We start from the raw sequence: 20640 nt of genomic DNA on the forward strand, positions 1-20640 counted from the left end.
TTCCAGGGATGTTGATCCACCACTTCCCTGGGCAGCCTGTTCCAATACTTTATAGCCCTTTCTGTGAGGTTTTTTTTCATAGTACTTAATCTAAACCTTTCCTGGAACAACTTGAGGCCATTTCCTCTTGTCCTGTCACTTTTTAGCTGAGAGAAGAGACTGACACCACCTCACTACAACCTGCCTTCAGGTAGTTGTAGTAAATAAGATAGCCTTCTCTAAAAAGTTAAAGACCTTTTAGACAAGGGTGAACAGGATGATACACTGTACCTCAAATTCCAAAAGAGTATTGGCAGGTCCTTCTTGTAAAGCTCTTCATATGTGAAGGGTTACAAAACAAGAAACAGAGGAATAATGGAGAGTTTTCACTGTAACTAAGTTCTTCATTATAATCCTATGAAACCTATGATAGGATCACTGTTGTGATAGCTTTATAAATTATTTCAGATTAATAATTACTGTAAACAGTATTTACTGAGGATATGTAACTGTTCAAGGTAGTTAAGATCAGAACTATGGGTGGAGAATTGTGGCAGAATCTCATGATGCCAAGTGACTTCAAAAAATTCAGTGTAAATTCAGAAAAGTACACCTTGTTTTCTACCTTTTATTTTAATTTTTTTCCACTTCACTTTCAGAAACATTGTGAAGATGGTGATGGCCTCCAAATCAACTGTTGCTGCTGAGGAAGGAGGTCTCAGTATCATTGTGGTATTTCTTGGCAAACAGCAGTTTAATGCTGCACAGCTCAAGAAGAGAAACAGGAGGTTTAGGCACTATTGGGAATGGAGGAGCAAACCAAATGGAAAGCATTTCAATGCTGTTAGTAACACCCAGACATGTCCACATCTCACATATCCAATACCCATGGCTGATAAAAACAGCAGAGCAAGACAAGAGAGCTTGGAGATGGGGAGTATTTCCAGGCAGCCTGAGCAGGGCTCTCTGAGTGGAGAAGGAAACCACGGCCAAGTGATACAGTGCAAGGATTATATGCTGATTTTATGTCATCAGAAGGTGAACAGGAATCTGTTGCTCAAGGCTTCCCACAACACATGCCAAGGAGAAGAAATTTGAAAGGAAGTACACAAACACAGGGTGTTTTCATTCACTCTCACCAAAAGCTGAGTGCTAAAAACACAAGCAAATCTGGAAGATGACTGAGCATTTTTTAGAAGAAAGACTGTCACCATTTCATTTATGAACCCAACCATGGAATGCTAAAATCAATTTATATGCATAGGCACTCAGGAGGAAGGAAACTACCTTACATCTTTGGGTTGCTTTAGTTTTGCTTTTGCTTTTGGTTTTATTTCTTTTTTCTTTTTGTTTTGTTTTGTTTTCTGTACTGCATACAGGATTTTAAAGCCTGTTAAGTCTCCTCACAGCAGCTCATAAAACACATTGCAATAATGGTGGACAAGAAGACAAGGTGAAAGCAAGTTACATGATGGCAACACTTACAGGAGATTTTATCATTAGTGTCCCAGTATGATTCCAATAGTACTTGGGTATATGGGCACAGCTTCAAAAGTACCAGAAGAGACTATGTACTGCCATGAAATCCCTGAATTGTGAAGCATAGTTCCAAAGTAAGTTCTAGAAGGGATGAAAGGAAGGTAGTGATAATGATGAAAATAGAAAATATAATTTTCAAAGCATCATCATTTGCAATGGTAAGCAGAGAGAGGACACTTTTGGCTGGGCCAAGAAAAGTTGTTGTGCGGGATTGAAGTTACTTGAAAGAACAGCTGGAGTGGAAAGGCAAAAGAGAAATAGCAAAGCAATAATGAAAAATAAGTTAATGTGTAACAGGATAAAGAAGAGAAACACTGTTGGACAGAAGAAAAAGATTTGAAGGAAGCCACAAAATAATGTGAAGTTAAAAGCAATAGGACAAAACTTGGTAGAGATGTATGACAAGAGCAAGAGATGTGGCTAGGAGCAAATAAATGAGGCAGGTGATGTGGGGGACAATAAAAGAGAAACATCTAAATGGAAAAGAAGAGAAACTTTGAATGAGGAAAGGAAATGAAGTGAAGGAGATGATGGTAAAAGGAGGAAAGGGAAAGACGAGTTACCAAGAGATGGAGATACCAGTTGCATTGGCCTGAAGTGCACAGTGGGCCTCTTATTGCTCTCCTGAGTCTCAGCACTGCTGGAACAAATGATGTCCAGCCACAACACAAACTGCTGATATTAAAAAACAGTGTCTTGAGAGCCACAGGTGGCTGGTGCTCACTGAATCTGGCTCACTACTGATAACCTACCTCCATAGGCAATGCTTTCAACAGGCATTTTACAGGCTTACTGTGCACTCCCAAGATCTGATTTTGCATTAGTAAGATTTTTTCATGCAAGTGAATGCTATCAGGATCAGTCCTAAAGATACAACAGGAAACTCTAAGATAAGAGAATAGCATAAGGATTCCTGGGAGGTAAAGGAAGAAATCTTGTTAGAAATGAACTTATAAGGCCAGAGAAAGCATTAGGAGGGCAAAAAGATGGGAGTTGCCTTATGTGTAAGGGACACCCTCAGTGCAGGTACCAGGAGAGCCACCTGTGATGTACAGATCACAGAGCTCACACCCAGTGTGGGCAGGGCACAGAGGAGCTGACAATGGGTAAGTCCAACCCATATTCAAGAAAAGCAAGGGAAAGTAACTTAATTGTGGCAAATGTTCATTATTGTGCAGGGTGGCTCCTATCACTTAGGAAGAGTGTCACTAATTGTAACAATATCTGAAAACTTCATAAAGATCTTTAATGGTGAGAGAGACACTGTGATAACAGGCTCAAGGCTTATTGTAGAGGATGTCATTCAAGTGCTATAAAAGATAGCTCTTACTGACAGAAACTTGGACAGGGCACTCTAAAGGAGCAGAAAATGAGTTATTATTTGGAGACTAGAGTGAGGCAAAATCGTTATAACACAGCCAAGGAGTGGTAGGGACATGACTGAAAATATGAAGTGAGTGTCTTCGCCAAGATTAAACAAACATGATCTGTAGATCTTGTACAGTGAAATCTCTTCTGCTGAGAGCTGTTTGTCTGAAAGGTGGTTTTAATGCTGCACAGGGAGATTTTAGTGTTAAAAGATTTTTTTTCCCCAGTAGTTAGTTTCTGGCAGAACAATGTGGCTCAGCTCCAGGCCAGTTCTTTTCCTATCGCTCATCCTCTCTAGCAGATTCTGCAAGTCTAATTAGCAACACAGGCTTTGGCCCTTTTGTTGGCACAACGATGTTGTGACTTTTAGTGAGCCTTTGCATCATCCTAGTGACCCCCCTGCAGCCTGGTGGCTTTCCAAGAGCCTGAGCAGTTGGGAAAACAGCAGACAGCCTTTTTGCCAGTGTTCCGGATCTCAGCTCCTTCCTGCAGGAGTTTTGGCACTTTGGATTTAACAGGAGTGAAAAACCTTGCAAACCTCACAGGACTTGCACATGGCTGGCTGCAAACTGTGAGCAGGTCTGCAAGGTGAGAAAGCTTTTATTTTTATATTGCTGCTCTTTGAAGTGAAATTCCTTTGAGGTGATTTGTCCTGGAGATTAGCAAAAATAAGTAGTTGAGTCCTTGACTGGCACACTGACTTTTACAGTGAATTATAGCGTTGGAGGGCTCTGTAGTAAGTCCCATGCAATAAAGCTTTACTGTGCTGCTTTCACTGTGACTTTGAACTAGACTGATTTGCCATTTTCTTTTCACACTCCGCCTGTGTCCCAAAGCCTCAGCAGCTTCATTTTAGGAATTATTAGGGACCTTTTTCAAAATTGTTGTCATACAAACTCAGTCCCCATAAGAACTCTCATGGGGAAAACCATACCTGTCTGCTCACCCATCTTGAAGGCTGTTGTGTCTCATGCTAGAATGGCTGCCTTGGGGTACCTGCAGCGCTCATAATTGTGACAGAGAAGGTGTCTGACCCTGTGGGGCCTCATTTATCCCATTCACCATATTAGCAAGAATGCAAAGACAAAGTGAACGTGGGCTCAGATGGATTTGAGCGGGTAAAAAGACAAGCCCTGGGGCTGGAAACTGCAGATCCAATTGTGAGTTTTAATTTGACAGCGGAATTTAGAGCAAGTGTATTTGGAAGAAACTAACATAGAATCCAAAGAAACAAGCTGAAAACCTATGTATGCCTTCTATCAGCTGCACCATGAGAATCAGGAGCAAAGCTGGATGTGTCTGCCAGGGACAGCAGGATGCTGGCATCACACCCAATGTGGCAGGTCTCTACAGCAGGTGCCTATGCCACCTGCCAACACCAGTGGCTGGCGCTGAGCCCTGGCAGTGGGGCAAACGGATGCTCTTGTGCCCCTTCTGGAGGCCCTTCTGGAGGGATGGGTGCAAATCAAGCCATCCTGAGCATCCTGTGGTGGTGTGGAGCAAGCATTTTCCACTTCAAATAGTTTCCCCCATCAATCCCCACTGAGGCCTGTGGCTCTCTTCAGAAGGTAAAGGCTGCAGTGAAGGAATGGATTTCCATCCAGGTTCTTACCACGAGCCTTATGGAGCAAGAGATAGCAGTGTTCTGAGAGGAGTAACAAGGTCAATTATTTCAACTTCTACTGCATAATGGCTATTCAGGGCTGAGTGTTGAAGGGAGGAGAAACAGAGTCAAAACCAAAATATTCAGGAGCAAGGTTCTTGATGTTACATAGCATCCTCCTTTGCTGTGTTTCGAATCCAGAATTTAACTCTATAAATTAGGGGTTTGGTGTGTGATTCATACACAAATATTCAAACATTCATATTCGTACATTCCAACAGCATTTTGTTGTTCGTGCTTAGCAGGAAATTAGATGGCTGACCATTATCATCCTTTTTTTATCCTACAAATTATAAGGCTGTTGCAACCATGGGTCTCTTACAACCTGTCCCATCACAGGGCAAAGTAAGCACTGTCCTGAGCACCACACCACTGATAGACAGTTACCACCACAGGCCAGCTTTGCTCCTCTCTCCCCATCAGGCCTTCTCAACATCACTAGTGCTTTACTGAGGAAGAAATAGGCCAGAAATTACCTCCCAGGCCTGCGTGGGCACGATGGGAGGGCAGTGGAGCCAGATTCCTAGAACCACAACAACTCAGGGCTTTCTAATAGCCTTACTCTGGCACAATTACACCTTATATACAAAGTAGGGTGAAGAGACAGTTCTACAATAAATGAGTAGGTATTTCTTTTCCATTTTTAACACTTTTGCTGCTGTGATTTGTTGCATTGCCACTTCATTGCACTGACACTCTTAAGTATGTAGTGCAGTGGGAGTGTTCATTAGAGATGCTAAACAAGAACATGGCTGTGTGTGCATATTTCTCTTGGCTGGATGTTTTACAGCTTAAATGGTGGCACCTTGCTGCTCATCCCTTTATTTTGCTACAGCCAACATATGACCTCTGCTGCCACTGTCATGAAGGCTCAAAGAAAGCAGGGCCTTTGTGGCTGTCTCACATCCATACTGTCTCTGGAAATGCATGCCCTGGGTGCTGGTGATGAACAGACCCACAGCATTCATTTTGCCAGTTACACCTCCACGAAGGTGACGTCACTGCTGAAGACACTTCCTATGTATAAAATGGTTCATGGCCCCCCAGGTGCCAACCAGGACACTGCAGTCACTCTGTAACACAGCTCTCACTTGCTACAAGGGGCTGCAGGAAAATGAAAGGGCATGGGACTTTCCATCTCTTCCATCTTTCACTCACTTTCTCTGAAGGCTAACAGGAATGCTTTGAATTCCTCAGGACTGTGATATTCCTGCATTTCCATCCCTATACAATTTATGATATTGATGGTGATATAGAGTCATTACAGAACAGACATTATAGCAAAGCAGAAACAACATAGTTTCAGTCTGTCACAAGCAGAAGTACACAGCATTTGAACAGAAAGATTCACGTGTGAATCATGATAAACTGTCAGTTGTATTCTTACAACAAAAAATATTTTTACTCCAGGTGTACTTTGTTGTGTGCCTGAGTATAAAAATCCTCATACAAAATTCCAAATATTCCCCAAATAGAATATAAGTAATCAGAATACTCAGCTGTAGTAAAAAAACCTTCCTCAAATCAAAATCTCCTAAAATGGCTGTCTACAAGATAGTGGGAGCAAAATAACATGGTCTTCTTGTGAGAGAGACAGAGAAAGAAACAGAAGAATAGACAACATTTTAAATAATTTTAATATCTTAATTCAGTAACTGAATGCTCTTTCTGTATACTCTGATAACTGACCACAGCCTTGAAGTTGCTGAGACTTTTATTTTTTCCTCTCAAACGGTCTATAAAACAAATGACATGAAAACAATAAAATAAATTCAGAATGTTTTATTCTGAGATCTCAAACCAATCTAATCTCCAGTGAATGCAACAATTCTCATGGATCTAAATTTAGTCTTCAGTTTCATATAAATACTCTACCACATTTTAATCATCATAAATATAAATGCATCTTTTTTTGCACCCTTTCAAACTTTAAGATACCTCACAAACCCATTTTTTGAAAGGACTACTGATTTTCACTGTAGAAAATGCATTAAAACTTATTCATTGGTAAAAGGAACAACAGAAAATATTTTTGCCTGAGAGATCACGATCTACAAATGGAAGCTCTAATTAACTGTTAGTCATTTTATCATCACCCAAAATATTACATTTGTCCAAACTGAAGCTATTTGAATGTAAAAAATTAAGACTCACCTGCCTTTTTTGTATACCTCATGTATTTCTTTTCCTTGACGGTGGGTTCTGCATTCAGTGGATAAAATCCATCCCCACAACAGGAGAAAGATGCTAAAATGCATTTTTTGGACAGTCAACATGTTACCTGAAGGTCCTGTATCCAGAAATAGCCCATACAAGAAGAAGAAAAGCTAAATGTAGATCCTTTTCCTCTTTTTAAGACATTATCGGTCTGATTGTTATTGGAAGGATGTTTACTCATACAAAAAATCATCCTGCAGTATTTAATCTGGACAGTGGGGAAAGCAATTTCCACTAAACCTATAAATCCCTCTACGTCAGATGGCAGGGATTTTCTAGCAGTGTTGAATTCACGTATTCTCAGAGAACAATGATTTTTCATCCAAACAGGCTATTTTATTAATTGGTTTAAATTGAACCCTATTCAAATACCTGTGACATATATAAATTTCTGGCTTTTTAAGCAAAGTAGTGCAGTTAGTCAGGCAGGTGTCATTACTTGTTCTTCAATCACCAAACTTATCTGTGTAGCAGTAATGTCTTTTACAAGCATTTTTCAGTTGAAAAATGTTAATAAACCTGTATCAGTTTCCAGCAAAACTTAATTTTATTTAGCTCTACAAACAGCTTTTAGATGTATGTATTTTCCTACATTACTTTAATATACAGTGGTCCTGTGGCTGGAATAGTTGGTGTTTTCAGGACTTGTGTTCTGCTGGGCACTGTCTCTGGAAAGTATCCCAGTGTGCAGAGGAGTGGGAGAGAACAGCATGGGGAGATAGAACGGGGCTGTTTGGAGGGATTCTGCCAAAACAGAGCAGCAAACACCCACCAGAGCTGCAGGAGAGCTGAGGGGCCTGGTGTGCCAGGTCTCACGTGGCTGTCAAGATCCTCATTGGCAGTAAAGATAATAAAAGAACACGGGCAAAAATACGTGATTGAGCCAGACACATTGCTCATCAGGTTGGAGCTCACCTCCTCCCTGCATAACCCACAGCTCTGTGTTTACCCTCCTTCTCCTCTGTGCCTTCCCTCAAGGCCTTGCAGCTCTGGTCCTACTTGTGCCTTATCATGGAGACCTTGCCCCATGCTCTGCTGACACCACCAGCCTTGCCCCATCCCTTTGACAACAAGGCTCTTCTTTCTCTGTCTGTTATGCAAGGCTTTCGCTTTCAGAGCAGTTTGTCAGGTCACACATCTCTTTCTAAAATTTCTGGGGAGCAAATCTCTACCTGGTCTAAGGTGCTGTGGCTTTATTGACTTCAGTGAGCATTTACACTGCCCTGGGATCTACAGAAATAACAAAAGCAAAGTCACTAAAATTTCATTCAATCAACCAAGATTCAATTTCATGATTTGCTGGGGTACACAAAGTCACACAGGCTTCAAGAGATGGGCAATCACTCACTGACAGTTTGTTGCAAAGATTAATCGATGCTGCTGTTCAAAGAAGTTGTACCCATCTTATCTTTGAGAATTACCTGCATTCCATTTCCACTGATTCAAGTAACCTTCTCAAGGAGAATAAAAAGTACCTTAATAATTGTTCTGTTCACTGTGGTGATATTAGATATACTCTTCTCAATCTCTGTAATCATCTATATGAAGTTTTATGATGTCTTTCATCAAACTCTCTGAATTACATTTTTGTTGTTTCATTCAGATATTTAAAAGATACTTTCTTATGCACCAGGGATTGATAAGCAATGGATAACTATGAATTCACTCAGCTGCACTAGAACAACTGGAGCTCCCTTAGTACACATAAGAGGAGAAAAACATTTGTCCTCTCACTAACAGAGGAAATTTGCTAAAGCAATATATCAAGAAAGCAAAAAAATGTGTTCAATTTCCCTTTTTTTGGATTGTTGCTCATAGAAAAAGTTAAAATATAAGCAATTCATAGGGAAATCCTGGAACAGATCATTAGACAACTTCTAAACTCCTGAAAGAAAATGACTAGATGAAGATGGGCTCATGAAGTATAAACATGTTGAACAAACCTGTTTCCCTGACAGGCCAACAGGCTGCAGGTCTTGGGGGAAAGGAGTAGATTTAAATAAGCTTTCAACACCATCTCACACAACATTCTCATAAGCAAGACAGGGAAGCATGGTCTTGGTGAAGTCTTTGTAGGTCTGATGCAAAACGTTGCCAGCTTTAGTTCAGTTTATCTTCTATACCTCAAGAGCACTTATCCATGACTCACTGCTGAAGTGCCAGAAGGTAACCTGTTTCAGATGACCTGCAAGGAAGCTGTGAACCACCTGGGTGTGCAATCCCAAGTGAAGGTTTGAAAGGCTAAAAATGGCACAGTATACATCTTCAGGTATGTAAAGTCACTTCAAAGAGAAAAACACTCCACCCCAAATGCCCATGGTACACAGAACAAAAGTAACTGGTAGATTGATAAGGGATTCAATTAGGTACCAGGACTATTTTCTGACAATAAAGACAGGGAAGCATTACAGTAGAATACATGGGAAGAGTTTACAATTGCCATCACTAGAAATAATCAAGACGTGTAGCGGATCTTACCTTAGGACCAAAGGTTAGACTACATCACTTTTCAAGGTGACCTTTGGTGCTATTTCTTTCTTGTTTCCCACAGGAAAAATTGCGGAAAGTTGACATATCAGAATTAGAAAAAAGTGACAATTCAAATATACATGAAGAACGAAAGAGAGGGATATGTGCCTTATATAAGAAAAATAAAACAGAAAAAATGAGAAAACAAGTTTTTAATGTTCACCCTCAAATTTTGCTTAATCTTGAGATTGAGTAGATGGAGAGTTAATTTTGCCTGCTTTCTCCATGAGAAGAACTAGAGATTAAAGATATAAAACTATTTTAATTCAGGAAATAGAAACACTTTGGATACTAAATATGAAAAGAATTAATAATTTTCAGTGAACAGTATTTTCAACAAGTTGATCTGTTTTTAAGGTTTGTGGGCTAGCTGTGAGCTGACTGCAATCTCCTCAAAAGACTTTATTATTTGTCTTATCACCTTGTGTATTTGGGGGATTTGTGTCAAAATATTTTCATTTTGAATTATTATCAGTTTTATTTGGTTTGGTAATCCCCTGGCATTTTTTTCTATTCACCCATCAAATGAGTGTTCGTGAAGGTAAAATTTAACACACACTCCACTTTGCAGGTAGTCAGCTAGTAATAACCTAAGTACTAACTTTCCACCCACATCTGACATTCACTAGATCTCAGGGCAAATTTTAAAACTGAAAAGCTACAATATTGTTGACATTCCTAGCTTACCCTTGCCTTTCCTAATTTAACATCAATTCTATGGATAAGAGATAACCATCCAAGCACAAAATGATTGCAACAAATCCCTCACAGACAGATAGCTCTGATCCAGGAAGAGATCAAGAGGTGGGGATGGACTGTACACATGAAGTCAACTGAGCAATGCTGAGTTTTGCAGTAGAAAAGGACAGCTATTTCTGTTTTACAGCTGAAGCCATCTTTCCTTGAAGGTTTTTGTGCTTGAAGTCAGATACCAGGTTTATTTGGGTTAGAACAGGAGCTGAATGCAAATGATAATCCACCAGGAAAAAAAGTCATCTCAGGCAGTTGAAACAAATGATACTGAACAGGAAAGGCAAAAAAAAATCCTTGAGCAAGTTGAAATGAGTAAGATTTGAATCCTTTGTGCTGGAGGGCAGTCTCCAGCAGCTGCCCTGCTATATAGCAGCTTGATTGCTCCCCAGGGATGTTGCTCCCCATCTCCTGCTCAGCTCAGCTCAGCTCAGCTCAGGGCCTGCTCAACCCCTGCCAGCTGGTGCTGTTTTCCCTGCTCCAGGACTTTATCACTTTGATCACTGTGTTCCTCAGAGAAGTTCAGTGGGACCTTGGGCTTTTAAGCGTAGTCACTGAGGCCATAAAAATGCAGGTTTCCCAGACTTCTTGGGACTCAAATCCCGGATTTTCTGGATTTTCATTAACAAAGGATGCTAAGACATGTCACAGAAGTAAACATTTCATTCCATTTGGCCCAAATATATAATTATAAATTATTAAATAAACAAGTTTTGTGACAACTGAAGATATACTTTCTCCATTTGATCCCAGAAAACTATTTGTCCGATTCTATTTATAACTCATCTATCTCCAAAATGAGAAAACGTAGTCAGGAGAACAAATTGAGACTTGTTTTTTTTCTTTCTGGCCTTTGAGACAACATTGTACTGAGATGCTGAACTTGTCAGGGGTAGAAATGCAGTCTGGAGAACTGTCACACAGGCATCCAGCTACTGTAGAACGTGGAGGACTTTCAGTGCCCAAGAGGGCAAAGCACAGTGCAGAGTAAGTGCCTGCCACAACAATAACTCCAGTCAAATCATGAACCAGACCTTCTGTTGTTTAACTAACTACCCAAAGCTTCAAACAGTGCAGAAATACACAGCATACACCGTGTAAATACCCCTGGAACTACAGCAGGCACACATACAAGAGCCCATAACATTTATATTTCCTAACCTCTTCCTAGCAGGTGTCTGCCTTTATCTAAAAGCTTTTGATGCAAACAAGGATGCACGTGTATTTCTGCTGTGATTTATGTTGGCAGGAGCTGGAGGAGCACAAGGGTACCTGTGTAATAGACAAGACACTGCTGTCTCCAGGGCACAACGGGCAGAGCATAGTTTTTTACTTCTTTAGTGCCTTCAATCATGGATGTTGTCAGAGACTTTAAAAATCAGGCTTAATATGAAGTTAGTGGTGTTTCTGCATCCATTACTTGTATGCCTTTTTAAGACCTGTACTTCTATTGTTTAGGATGCTCACAGAAGATCCATGCTAGCTCTGTCTAAGGTGAAATATGTCAGCTGGATCCTTCCTGTTTCTTGGATTATAGGACCATATCCAAGGAGGATGTTAGTACAGATGAGCAATAGAATTTAAATAATCTGGGGATAAGTGGGAATCCACTGAGTTTCACTATAGTGGTGTCAGCAAAGCTGGTGACTATTCATGGTACTTGTAGCTCTGCTCTTTGTATTAATCAAAATCAGACTCTCCAGAAAGCTGATAGGATGAGAGAAGTGTGAATATATGTATTTACTCTGAAATGATTAAAACTGAAAAAGCCAACACTGAAAGGGAAACAAGTTATTTCCTCTGCAGGCACAAGAGACAAATACATCCTTTTCCAGTCTGTAACTCATTGTGCTGTGATTGTGGAGAGCAGAGACCAGGAGCTACCAGCCTGAGTGGGGCAGGGGAAGTGTCCAAACAGGAAGATTTTCATTTCCAGTTTTAAACATCAGTGTATGATCTGGCATAAGTGTGCACCAAGACGGGAATCACGTCACTGTACTGGCCAAGGTTTTCACCACAAATAGCTTTTGGACTTTGTTATCACATTTGTTTTTATGTCCCTGCTCCTTTCAGATCTGCCTTGCAGACCTTGCTTATAATATCACAACAGAACAGGATCACATGGTTTTTGTGGCAAACCTCGGAACTTCTGCAAGTAGTGAAGAGAACATCAGTGGACCTCAAGAAATCGTAAACACTAATGAATAATTCGATTTTCATGCAATTTGAATGACAGGGAGGAGAGAAGTGCCAATGAACCCATGACCCCAAGCCTTCTTATCACAGAATAAAAATCAGATAGAGGCAAGGCAGTGTACATGGGCCTCTAAGCCGCTATAAATCCCTAAATGGATTGTGTGCTGCATGAAAGGAAAGCGAAATAGGCCAAGCCTGCACTGGGCAGAAACCTGAATGGCTCCAGCAAACAATGTGCCTGAGTGAAATGCACTGCTTCAGGACTAATGCATTCAGCTGCTGTTCTTCACTGCCAAAATGAATAACAATGCTACAGTACCCCAGCAACGCACGTCTTTAATACCACTCTGGTTTCATTAGACCTCTTACCTCAGGGGTGGTTTTGTCCACCAAATGCGTCTTTTCTCCTCATGTGGTGTGTCATTGTTGCCTGTGGAGACATATTTGAGCTTGCAAGTGTCTCTCCGTGGCCTTGCACTCCATCTGAGAGATTATGTGTGTTGCTTGCTGAGCTGTGTCCTTTTGTTTCAGCCCCTCTGCAGTTTCCCGGAGCTGCACTCACTGAAGCAGGAGGCTTTGTGTGTGTTTGGTTGGGGGGCACCTGACGTTTCTGCATGGAGGTTCTGCTGCTGAAACTCAGGAAAAGATACCCCCAAAAATTAAAAGAAAAATTAAAAATAAAAATACAGTTTTAGAAGTATACTTTGCTGTTAGCAGTTTAACAGGGCTGAAATAAAATAGTGCAATCTGGTGGAAAGTATTTGTGTCTGCTACTGGCAGATTATACTAGAGAAGGCAGACATGGGATGCTACAGGTGTCAAGGATTTCCCTGATGACCCCCAGTATGTCTAATGCCTACAGCACACTCATTTATCAGGAGGGACTGCTCCCTTAAAGGCATCTCTGTTGGAAGATTCAGAACTAAAAGATATGAAAGCATTTAGCCTGGATTGAAATTATGCTGTGGACATTCTGGCTGGGGACTAATTTCACCCTGCCTACCAGATTCTGGTCCTTAGCCCTCCTATCCAGCCCATGCCATTCTACTTTTTTGCAATAGATACATTTCTTACCCATACAACCCTAGCTGAAAAGGGTTTCCCTGTTTCTCACATTCTGTCTGCATCACCCTATGGGGAATTTCATCAGTAATATCCTAAGGGGTTCTGCCTGTCCACCAAAAAGTAGTTCAAAATGCTTTTCAAAAGACAGCAACAAAACGGAAGGAAAAGGAACACTGACATTCCAACAGGGCCATCTCAAGGCAAATGCTAACACAGGTATGAATAACAGCTACAGAACTGTCAACAGCAATTCAGAGAAGGCAGTAGTGCTTAATAAGGGAGTTGTTCTGCCAATATTCAGAGGGGATTAAAGGAACAACTGGACTAATTACAGCCCTCAGCCTGACAAAATATTGGAAAGGCTGATATGACACTCAATAAATGAAGAGTTAGAGGGTAATTTGATTAATGTCAATTAGCATGGCTTTAAAGAAAAATAGATCTTTTCAAGTTAATCCTTTTTTGATTAATTTAAAATGTGCTTGCTGGGGGAAATGAAGCAATGTGATGTGCTTCTCTAAGGCATTTAATGTTCCAGCACATGGCCTTTTTATTAAGGAACTGCAACAATACAGCATCAAGATCAAATAAGGAAAATATTTTAAAACTAGATAAAACCCCCATGCTGAATATGACTGTAAATGGCAAATCTTCATCAGGTAATGCAATTATCTCCCCAAAGAGACTGGTTCCTTATCCTGCACTGTTCTTGACAATAAGCAAGAATAAAACACAGACCCCTTCCTAAACAAGCAGACAGTGGCACAAAGCAGACCAGAAAACTGAAGAATCACTGACAAGGAGCAAACAGAGTATCACAGGGGAAAGCCCAGAAACAACAAAATTGTCCACTTTGTAGATACAAGACTGTATCTAACAGTCAAGAATGTGACTAATAATTTTAGGATCAAAAGGAGAAATGCTGGACATCAATGGAGATTTTTCTTGGAAAACCAGTTGACCAGAAAAAAAAGCCCAAGATTTGCTTACTTGCTCATTTTAAAAAAAAGAGAAACATTGTAAGAGTATGAAGGTTATATTGTTTCTGTATGTGATAATTCAAACTGACTGAATCTTGAAAGTGGGAATTCTCTATCCATCAAGCTAAAGATTTTTTGAAATGCCCTTATTAAATATGTTATAACATCTAGTGGCTGGAAGACTACAGAAGACAAATTCGAAATAGGTTTTTTTTTTAAACAGTAACAATGAAGTTTGTTTCACAACGAGGGTATTTATTAACTGAAGATGGCATGATTCTCTGGAGGATATGGGGTAGTTCTCAGGCAGGGATAAATCTGGGGAAGGCCTATAGCCAGTGCCCTAAGAAAGAGCTGATTATATAATCAAATAGTCAATGAGGCAGGCTGAGAACTATCGGTTATTGGCACCAGCTAAGTGGTGCTTTGAACGACAAATTTGTTTGGATCTGACAACCTTTTCTGATTTTGGCAGTGAATTAACTTCAGAGGGCAATATGTTATAACAGTTGAGTTTTACAAAATGATTGGACAAAAGAGTGTTCTTAAATAAATAATGGATTATAAGAGTGTGCATTAAAAAAAAAAAGACAAATATCACAGTAGTCTCCCTTGACTGATGTACTCTGAGACACACAGTGGTTTTCTGTAAGCTGCTTCTTGGAGTTACTGGCTTTCATGGGTGTCCATCTGGCAGACCCACCAGCCAGCCACAAATGATGTCTGGTCATTGTGCACAGGACTCACACAGTTCATATATGGCTTCAGCATCACTTTAACCTTTTCAATCAAGCACTCAATCTGTGTAGCTTATCTTGGATTTATTCAGGGATGAACAAATGAACAGGAAAACTGAGAGAATGCATTTTCATGCTACATAGTCTCTGGCACCTCTGGACTGTGCCCAAAGCACTCTGTACATTCCAGCATTTAAGGAACTGCGGGGTGGCCTACCCAAATTCCTTACCAGTACCACAGACAACTCTATCTGAGCCAGACATCAAGGGCTGTTGGGGAAGTCTTTCTAGGAAAGAGTGAGTTTTGTCAGGACATAGCTATCTAAATCACCTGGGTGCATTGCCTTTCAGCAGAGGCTGTCTTGCTGTCAAGGAGAGCAGCTCAGAGCAGCTGGCTGGCATTCAGACATATGCCATGGGATTCTTTTCAAGGGCCTCTGAGAGTATTTTTTCAAAGTGTGCAGTCTCAATGATGTGATTAATATTAGCCAGTCTCACCTTTCTAGTCTTCTTTCACTCTGATAGAGTCTCATATGTGGAGTGCTCACGGGCAACCTGTCCCAGTGGTTTCTTACATATTTTCCCTCAATGGAGTCACTGCAACATTTTAGTTTTGCCAAAGAAATCCATTAGCTTTTGGTTTTCTATATGAATATGCTGTTTCCAGCTCTGTGCATTCTGAGATGCTTCACAGTTGCACTACCAATGGCACATGACTGCAGATTGGGACAGCTCTAACAACTATATTCCTTGAATTTCAGTGCTAAAATTATGTAAGCTGGCATTTGGATGTACTGAATCTCTGTGAATTATACATGGTCATTTGAAAAATTACTGGTTGTCTCCTTTTCCTCTGCTACTGATCTTCATTATAACAATGATGCCTCAAAATAGCCACAAAAATAAGTTGAAAAGGTTTTATGAACTGCATTGAAACACAGCAGGAAGAGAACAGCAAACAAGAGCCACAAATCTGTCACATGCAATTCTGGTTTCAGTGGCCAATTTCTAAAAGCTGCTAGGTGGTGTGATAGTTTTGATCCAGGCCTTCCCTAGTAACCAGCTGTAACTAGGGAAAGGCTCATCTCCTAGGTATTCCCCACCTGTTTTTTTCCCTCCCATGTGACAAGGGAGGATATCAGAGAGGGAAATAGGAAGTAGCCGGTCTTCTTGTTCCAGCAAGGTTGGGAGCAGGGAGTATGCTGCTTATGGTCGCTTGTTGGAGCCACACAAGAGATCAGAGAGAGAACATGAGAGAGAGCGTGAGAAAGAGCTGGCCTTCTTCTGAGAGTCATTGGTGGAATTGTATTGTACGGATTTGCTTGGGGGGTGAGTGGGGGTGTCAAGTAGTACCTATTTGTTCTGTTTTGTCCCTTTGTTGTCCCTGTTTTCCCCTTCCCCTTTCATTCTCCCCTGGAAGTTTTCCTATGTTGGGTGCAGATTGTGTATGTATAATTGTAAGCATTTAGAAAATACACATATACTCTGAATTAATTCAGTTTCAAGGGGCTTTTTTCCCTTTTCTTTCCCCCACTTTGAGGAGCAGAGGGAAAAGGAGGGGCAGCTCAGGGGCTGGGAAGCCAAAACAAAACAAAGACAGGTGGGTTATTGCAAATAAACTTCTCTGCCAGAGTTTCACCAGCATGACTGGTACTGTTTACTGCCTGTAGATCTCAAACTGCCTGCAGTCCTTCTAGATCTTCAGATCTGTGTTGAAACAGAAATGTCATAGCAGACTTTTGTCACTGTGTCTCTCTTTAGCCTGTTGCTGTAATTCCCCTGGTGCTCAGTTGCTCTGTCCTCCAGATTTAAAGAGGTGAACTGGAGTAATTTTAGACCATTTTCTCAAACAATGAATTCCCTGTCAAAAATTCTTGTACAGGGTATAGCTGGGATTTGCACTGATTTTTAAAATTTTTATTGTAACTGAAACAATTGACTTCTTTATTTTCTCCCAGGATCTCAATTTAGCAAAATAATAATTTACTCCATTTGTTTTAATGCTGTTGCTAGTGTCTTTGCAGAAATCATGAGCTGAATCCACAGTGAAATACTTTGTGTTTCTCCACCAGATTAGCTTCTGACTCTTGTCTGCAGATACCACATGGTGCAATATGGGAAGAGATAAGACTGGACAAGACTGTAACTAATCAACCATTAGTCTGATTGCAATATTTAACTGAGATAAAATGCTAAGAAGAGATCTTGTTTTGCAGCAAGAGACTGCAAGTGTACAGGAATCAACAGATGGTTGTGTAGTATAGAAGTCACTGCAATTGGCAAATGAGCAAGCTTAGTATGTCTGTAAAGATTCTCGAGTATCAGAAATACTCTCTCCCTCTGCAGAATGAGAGGGTTCCTCTGGTGTCAGAACAGACAGTTCTTGGAAGTGGTTCATGAGACAGAGGAAAACAAAACGAAACAAAACACTCAAAGAAACCAACAAGTTGTTTGGACAGTCTGATACAGAGGAAAAATTTCTTTCAGATTACTGAACAGGTGATCAGGTTAGTCCTGGGCACACGTGAAAAGCATATCAAGCAGACACTAGGACAAATCTGAAGAGGAGATCTCAGCGCCCTGTGCCCTGTCTCGATCTGTCACAAATCTCCACTGCATTATCAGAAGAAATAAACCAAAGCCCCACTGCCCTTTTTCTCTCCCAAGTTAAATGTATGAAGAAGAGCAAGTATGGCAGTGTCACAGCATTTGAAGGGGTCTGAGTCAGTACTGAAATATGTATCTTAAATCCATGTGATCCAAACAAATTACAGCTTCCCTTACCACCAGCCTTCATTGCAGCACCTTGTAAAGAAACCAAGCAAATGGAGGGATGCACAAAGCCTAAAACTCACCTCCATAAACTCATGAAGCCCCACCTTGTAACACTTTAGCTTCTCTGACTCTGTGGGTAACACAGGTCCTTAACAGCACCGATAGCTAGAAATCTTCTGGTTTCCACTTTTGTATTATTCAATCCTATTCATTTGAACATGTGTCAGGCTACCCTTTGACATCAACAATTCTTCTTGCTTAGTATTTATTCTTCCTGTAGTGTCCACAGACTGCAATGATGTGCCTTTACATACATGATTTTACAAGGCCCAACAGGACAAGAGCTTTAATTCTTTTCCAGTATAACAATCTGCCTAACCACCCTAGGAGTCCTTCCCTACACCTGCACCTGCTCACATGCATATTTCTTCAATGTAGGCAACCAGAACTGTACAAAAATAAAGTCTTACCAAATGCTTTACCCCTCGTGGTAATATTTTCTGCCATTACCACAGAAGTCACACACTAATGCATCATTTAATTTTTTCAATGCTCTATTAGTGAGGGAGAGCAAGTCACATCCCTCTTAAATGTAAGGACCCTCTGCTTCACCAGCACAGTCCTTCCTCTCTTTTCAGCACTTAAGAGCAGTGTATCTGCCAGTACAAACCTTGTGTGGATTCTCCAGGTGCACAAATTTCGTCAGCAAGAGCAGATCTTGTCCTCGTGCCACACACTGATAGCAGAAGAGGATGATGGTTGACTAATGAAACTCATCTGAGCTCTCAGTGGACCTCAAAATCACACAAGTGGTGAGAGGTGGTTGCTACTTAAGGGTGATGTGTGTGCTGCTGTCTGTCCCTAAGGGGTGCTCCATCAGGGTGGCCTTCTGGAATTGGAAAGCTTATTCACAGTTAGGAGGTGTCCCTTTGCTGCCCCTAGTGTCTTCTGCTCCTAGTATTACCTCCATGGAGGCTGCTGAGATTTCCCATGGATTCAGCAGAGCTACCAAGGCATGACTTTTAATCCTGTAATTTCCCAGACTGCATGTCCAGAAGCAACTACTAATTGTCAAGTCTTAGTGGCATAATAGATTTCTATTTGAAACAGAGTTTTTATTAATTTTGGTCTTCATATCATTTGCAATTTTTTATTCATGTCATTTTGATGTTCCTTTTGCAGCACAAATTATCACTGATGGCTTCAAATATAATTTTAGGATTGATAGGCTCATTTCACATCAAATCATAAAGAAATGAGTCTTGGATGTGAAACTACCAGACTTGGTGGTTCTTGCTATACCAAAGAGTTGTTTGGGACATAGACTTATTAACACAACCACTGCTCAGAGTTAATGTATTTATCCCATGCCATTCTACTTTTGGTTTGGAAGACTATTTGAATTTCGTATTTAGTTCAATATGAACTGAGCCTTAAGAGGAAGTCTTGACGTTTGCATTTCTTTTCTGATAAGCATACAGTGATGAACAGGCTTATTTTCCTGTACAATCATCTAAGAATTTTGATAGTACTTTCTGCTCTTCAACCTGAGTGATCCAGCTTAGATCAGGATTCTCAGGATCCTGAACAGTTGATTTTGGGATACCTCCAAGGGTGAAGTTTCCATAGCCTCTCTGAGCAGCTTTCTCCTTGCATCTTGCTGCAGTTTGTGACTGTTGCCACTTGCCTTTTGCTCAGCATTACTGAGAACAGGTCTATACATCACAGAAAGCAAAAAGCCCTCCTGAAAGTGCTATCACCATTACTGGGTGAAGTAGTTCTTCCTGTAATGACCTGGGAACAGTGATTAAGCAGTGAACATCCAGCTCAGAAGCACAGAATAGATGAGATGGGAAGGGATCACAGTGGATCATCTGGTCCAACCTCCCTGCTTAAGCCGGGTGATCCCAGTGCACATGGCTCAGGATTGTGACCAGGTGGTTCTTGATAATCTCAAGTGAGGGAGATTCTACTACCTCTCTGGGCAATCTGTACCTGTGCTCTGACACCTGCACAGCAAAGAAGTTCTTCCTCATGGTCAGTTGGAACTTCCTGTGCATCGGTTTCTGCCCATTGTATTATGTCCTAGTGGTTTGCACCACCAAGAAGAACCTGGCTCTGCCTTATTGGCATCCCCTCTTTAGAGATTTATAAACATTAATGAGATCTCTTCTTGGTTGTTCCTTCTTGAGGCTGAACATGCCTAGATCCCTCAGCCTTTCCTTGTAAGAGAGATGCTGCAGTCCCTTAATCATCCTTGTAGCCCTCCACTCGACCTGCCCCAAGAGCTCCATGTCTCCCTTGTATGGAGGAGTCCAAAACTGGACACGGTACTTGAGATGTAACCTCACCAGGGCTGAGTAGAGGGGCAGAGCCACTTCCCTCCACCTGCTGGCAGTACTCTTCCTAACATATCCCATGTTTCTTGGCCACAATGTCACACTGCTAGCTTGTGGACAGCTTGTTGTCCACCAGGATCGCCAGGGCCTTCTCCACAGAGCTATTTTCCATGAGGTCAACCTGTACCTGTTTTCAGGGTTATTCCTTCCCAGGTGCAGGACTCTGCATTTGCCTCTGCTGAGTTTCTGAAGGTTCTTCTTTGCCCATCTCTCCAGCCTATCAAGGTCTGTCTGAAGGACTGCACAGCCCCCTGAGGTATGGGCCACACCCTCCCAGTTTTGTACCAGCGGTGAGCTTACTGAGGAGGCATCTGTCCCTTCATCAAAGTTATTGATGAGCAAGTTAACTCAGAAGAGTCAGATGTGACTTGACTTTCTGTGAGCAGAACTTGCATAGATACAGAGTGCCAGATGTTGAAAAGGAAGGTGTGCAGTGTTGGGGT

At 41.2% G+C, this 20640-nt stretch overlaps 1 protein-coding gene across 2 annotated transcripts in view; it reads right to left on the reverse strand.

The window, feature by feature from the left end:
* Window positions 1–12689, reverse strand: part of LOC139668309 (gamma-aminobutyric acid receptor subunit rho-1) — a 37583-nt gene extending 24894 nt beyond the window's left edge. Inside the window, exon 1 of one of the 2 annotated variants that reach the window (XM_071547849.1) lies at window positions 12611–12689. Coding sequence is in view for 1 of the 2 variants with exons in the window: in XM_071547848.1 (XP_071403949.1) it covers window positions 6704–6825 (122 nt within the window). In the remaining variant the exon portion in view is untranslated. Of the gene's footprint in view, window positions 1–6703; window positions 6922–12610 lie in introns of those variants that run through there. The other variant, XM_071547848.1, reaches the window with a different exon arrangement.
* Between the last annotated feature and the right edge of the window lie 7951 nt (window positions 12690–20640).

The sequence above is a fragment of the Pithys albifrons genome, chromosome 2, assembly GCF_047495875.1.
Source record: "Pithys albifrons albifrons isolate INPA30051 chromosome 2, PitAlb_v1, whole genome shotgun sequence".
NCBI classification, from domain to species: domain Eukaryota; kingdom Metazoa; phylum Chordata; class Aves; order Passeriformes; family Thamnophilidae; genus Pithys; species Pithys albifrons.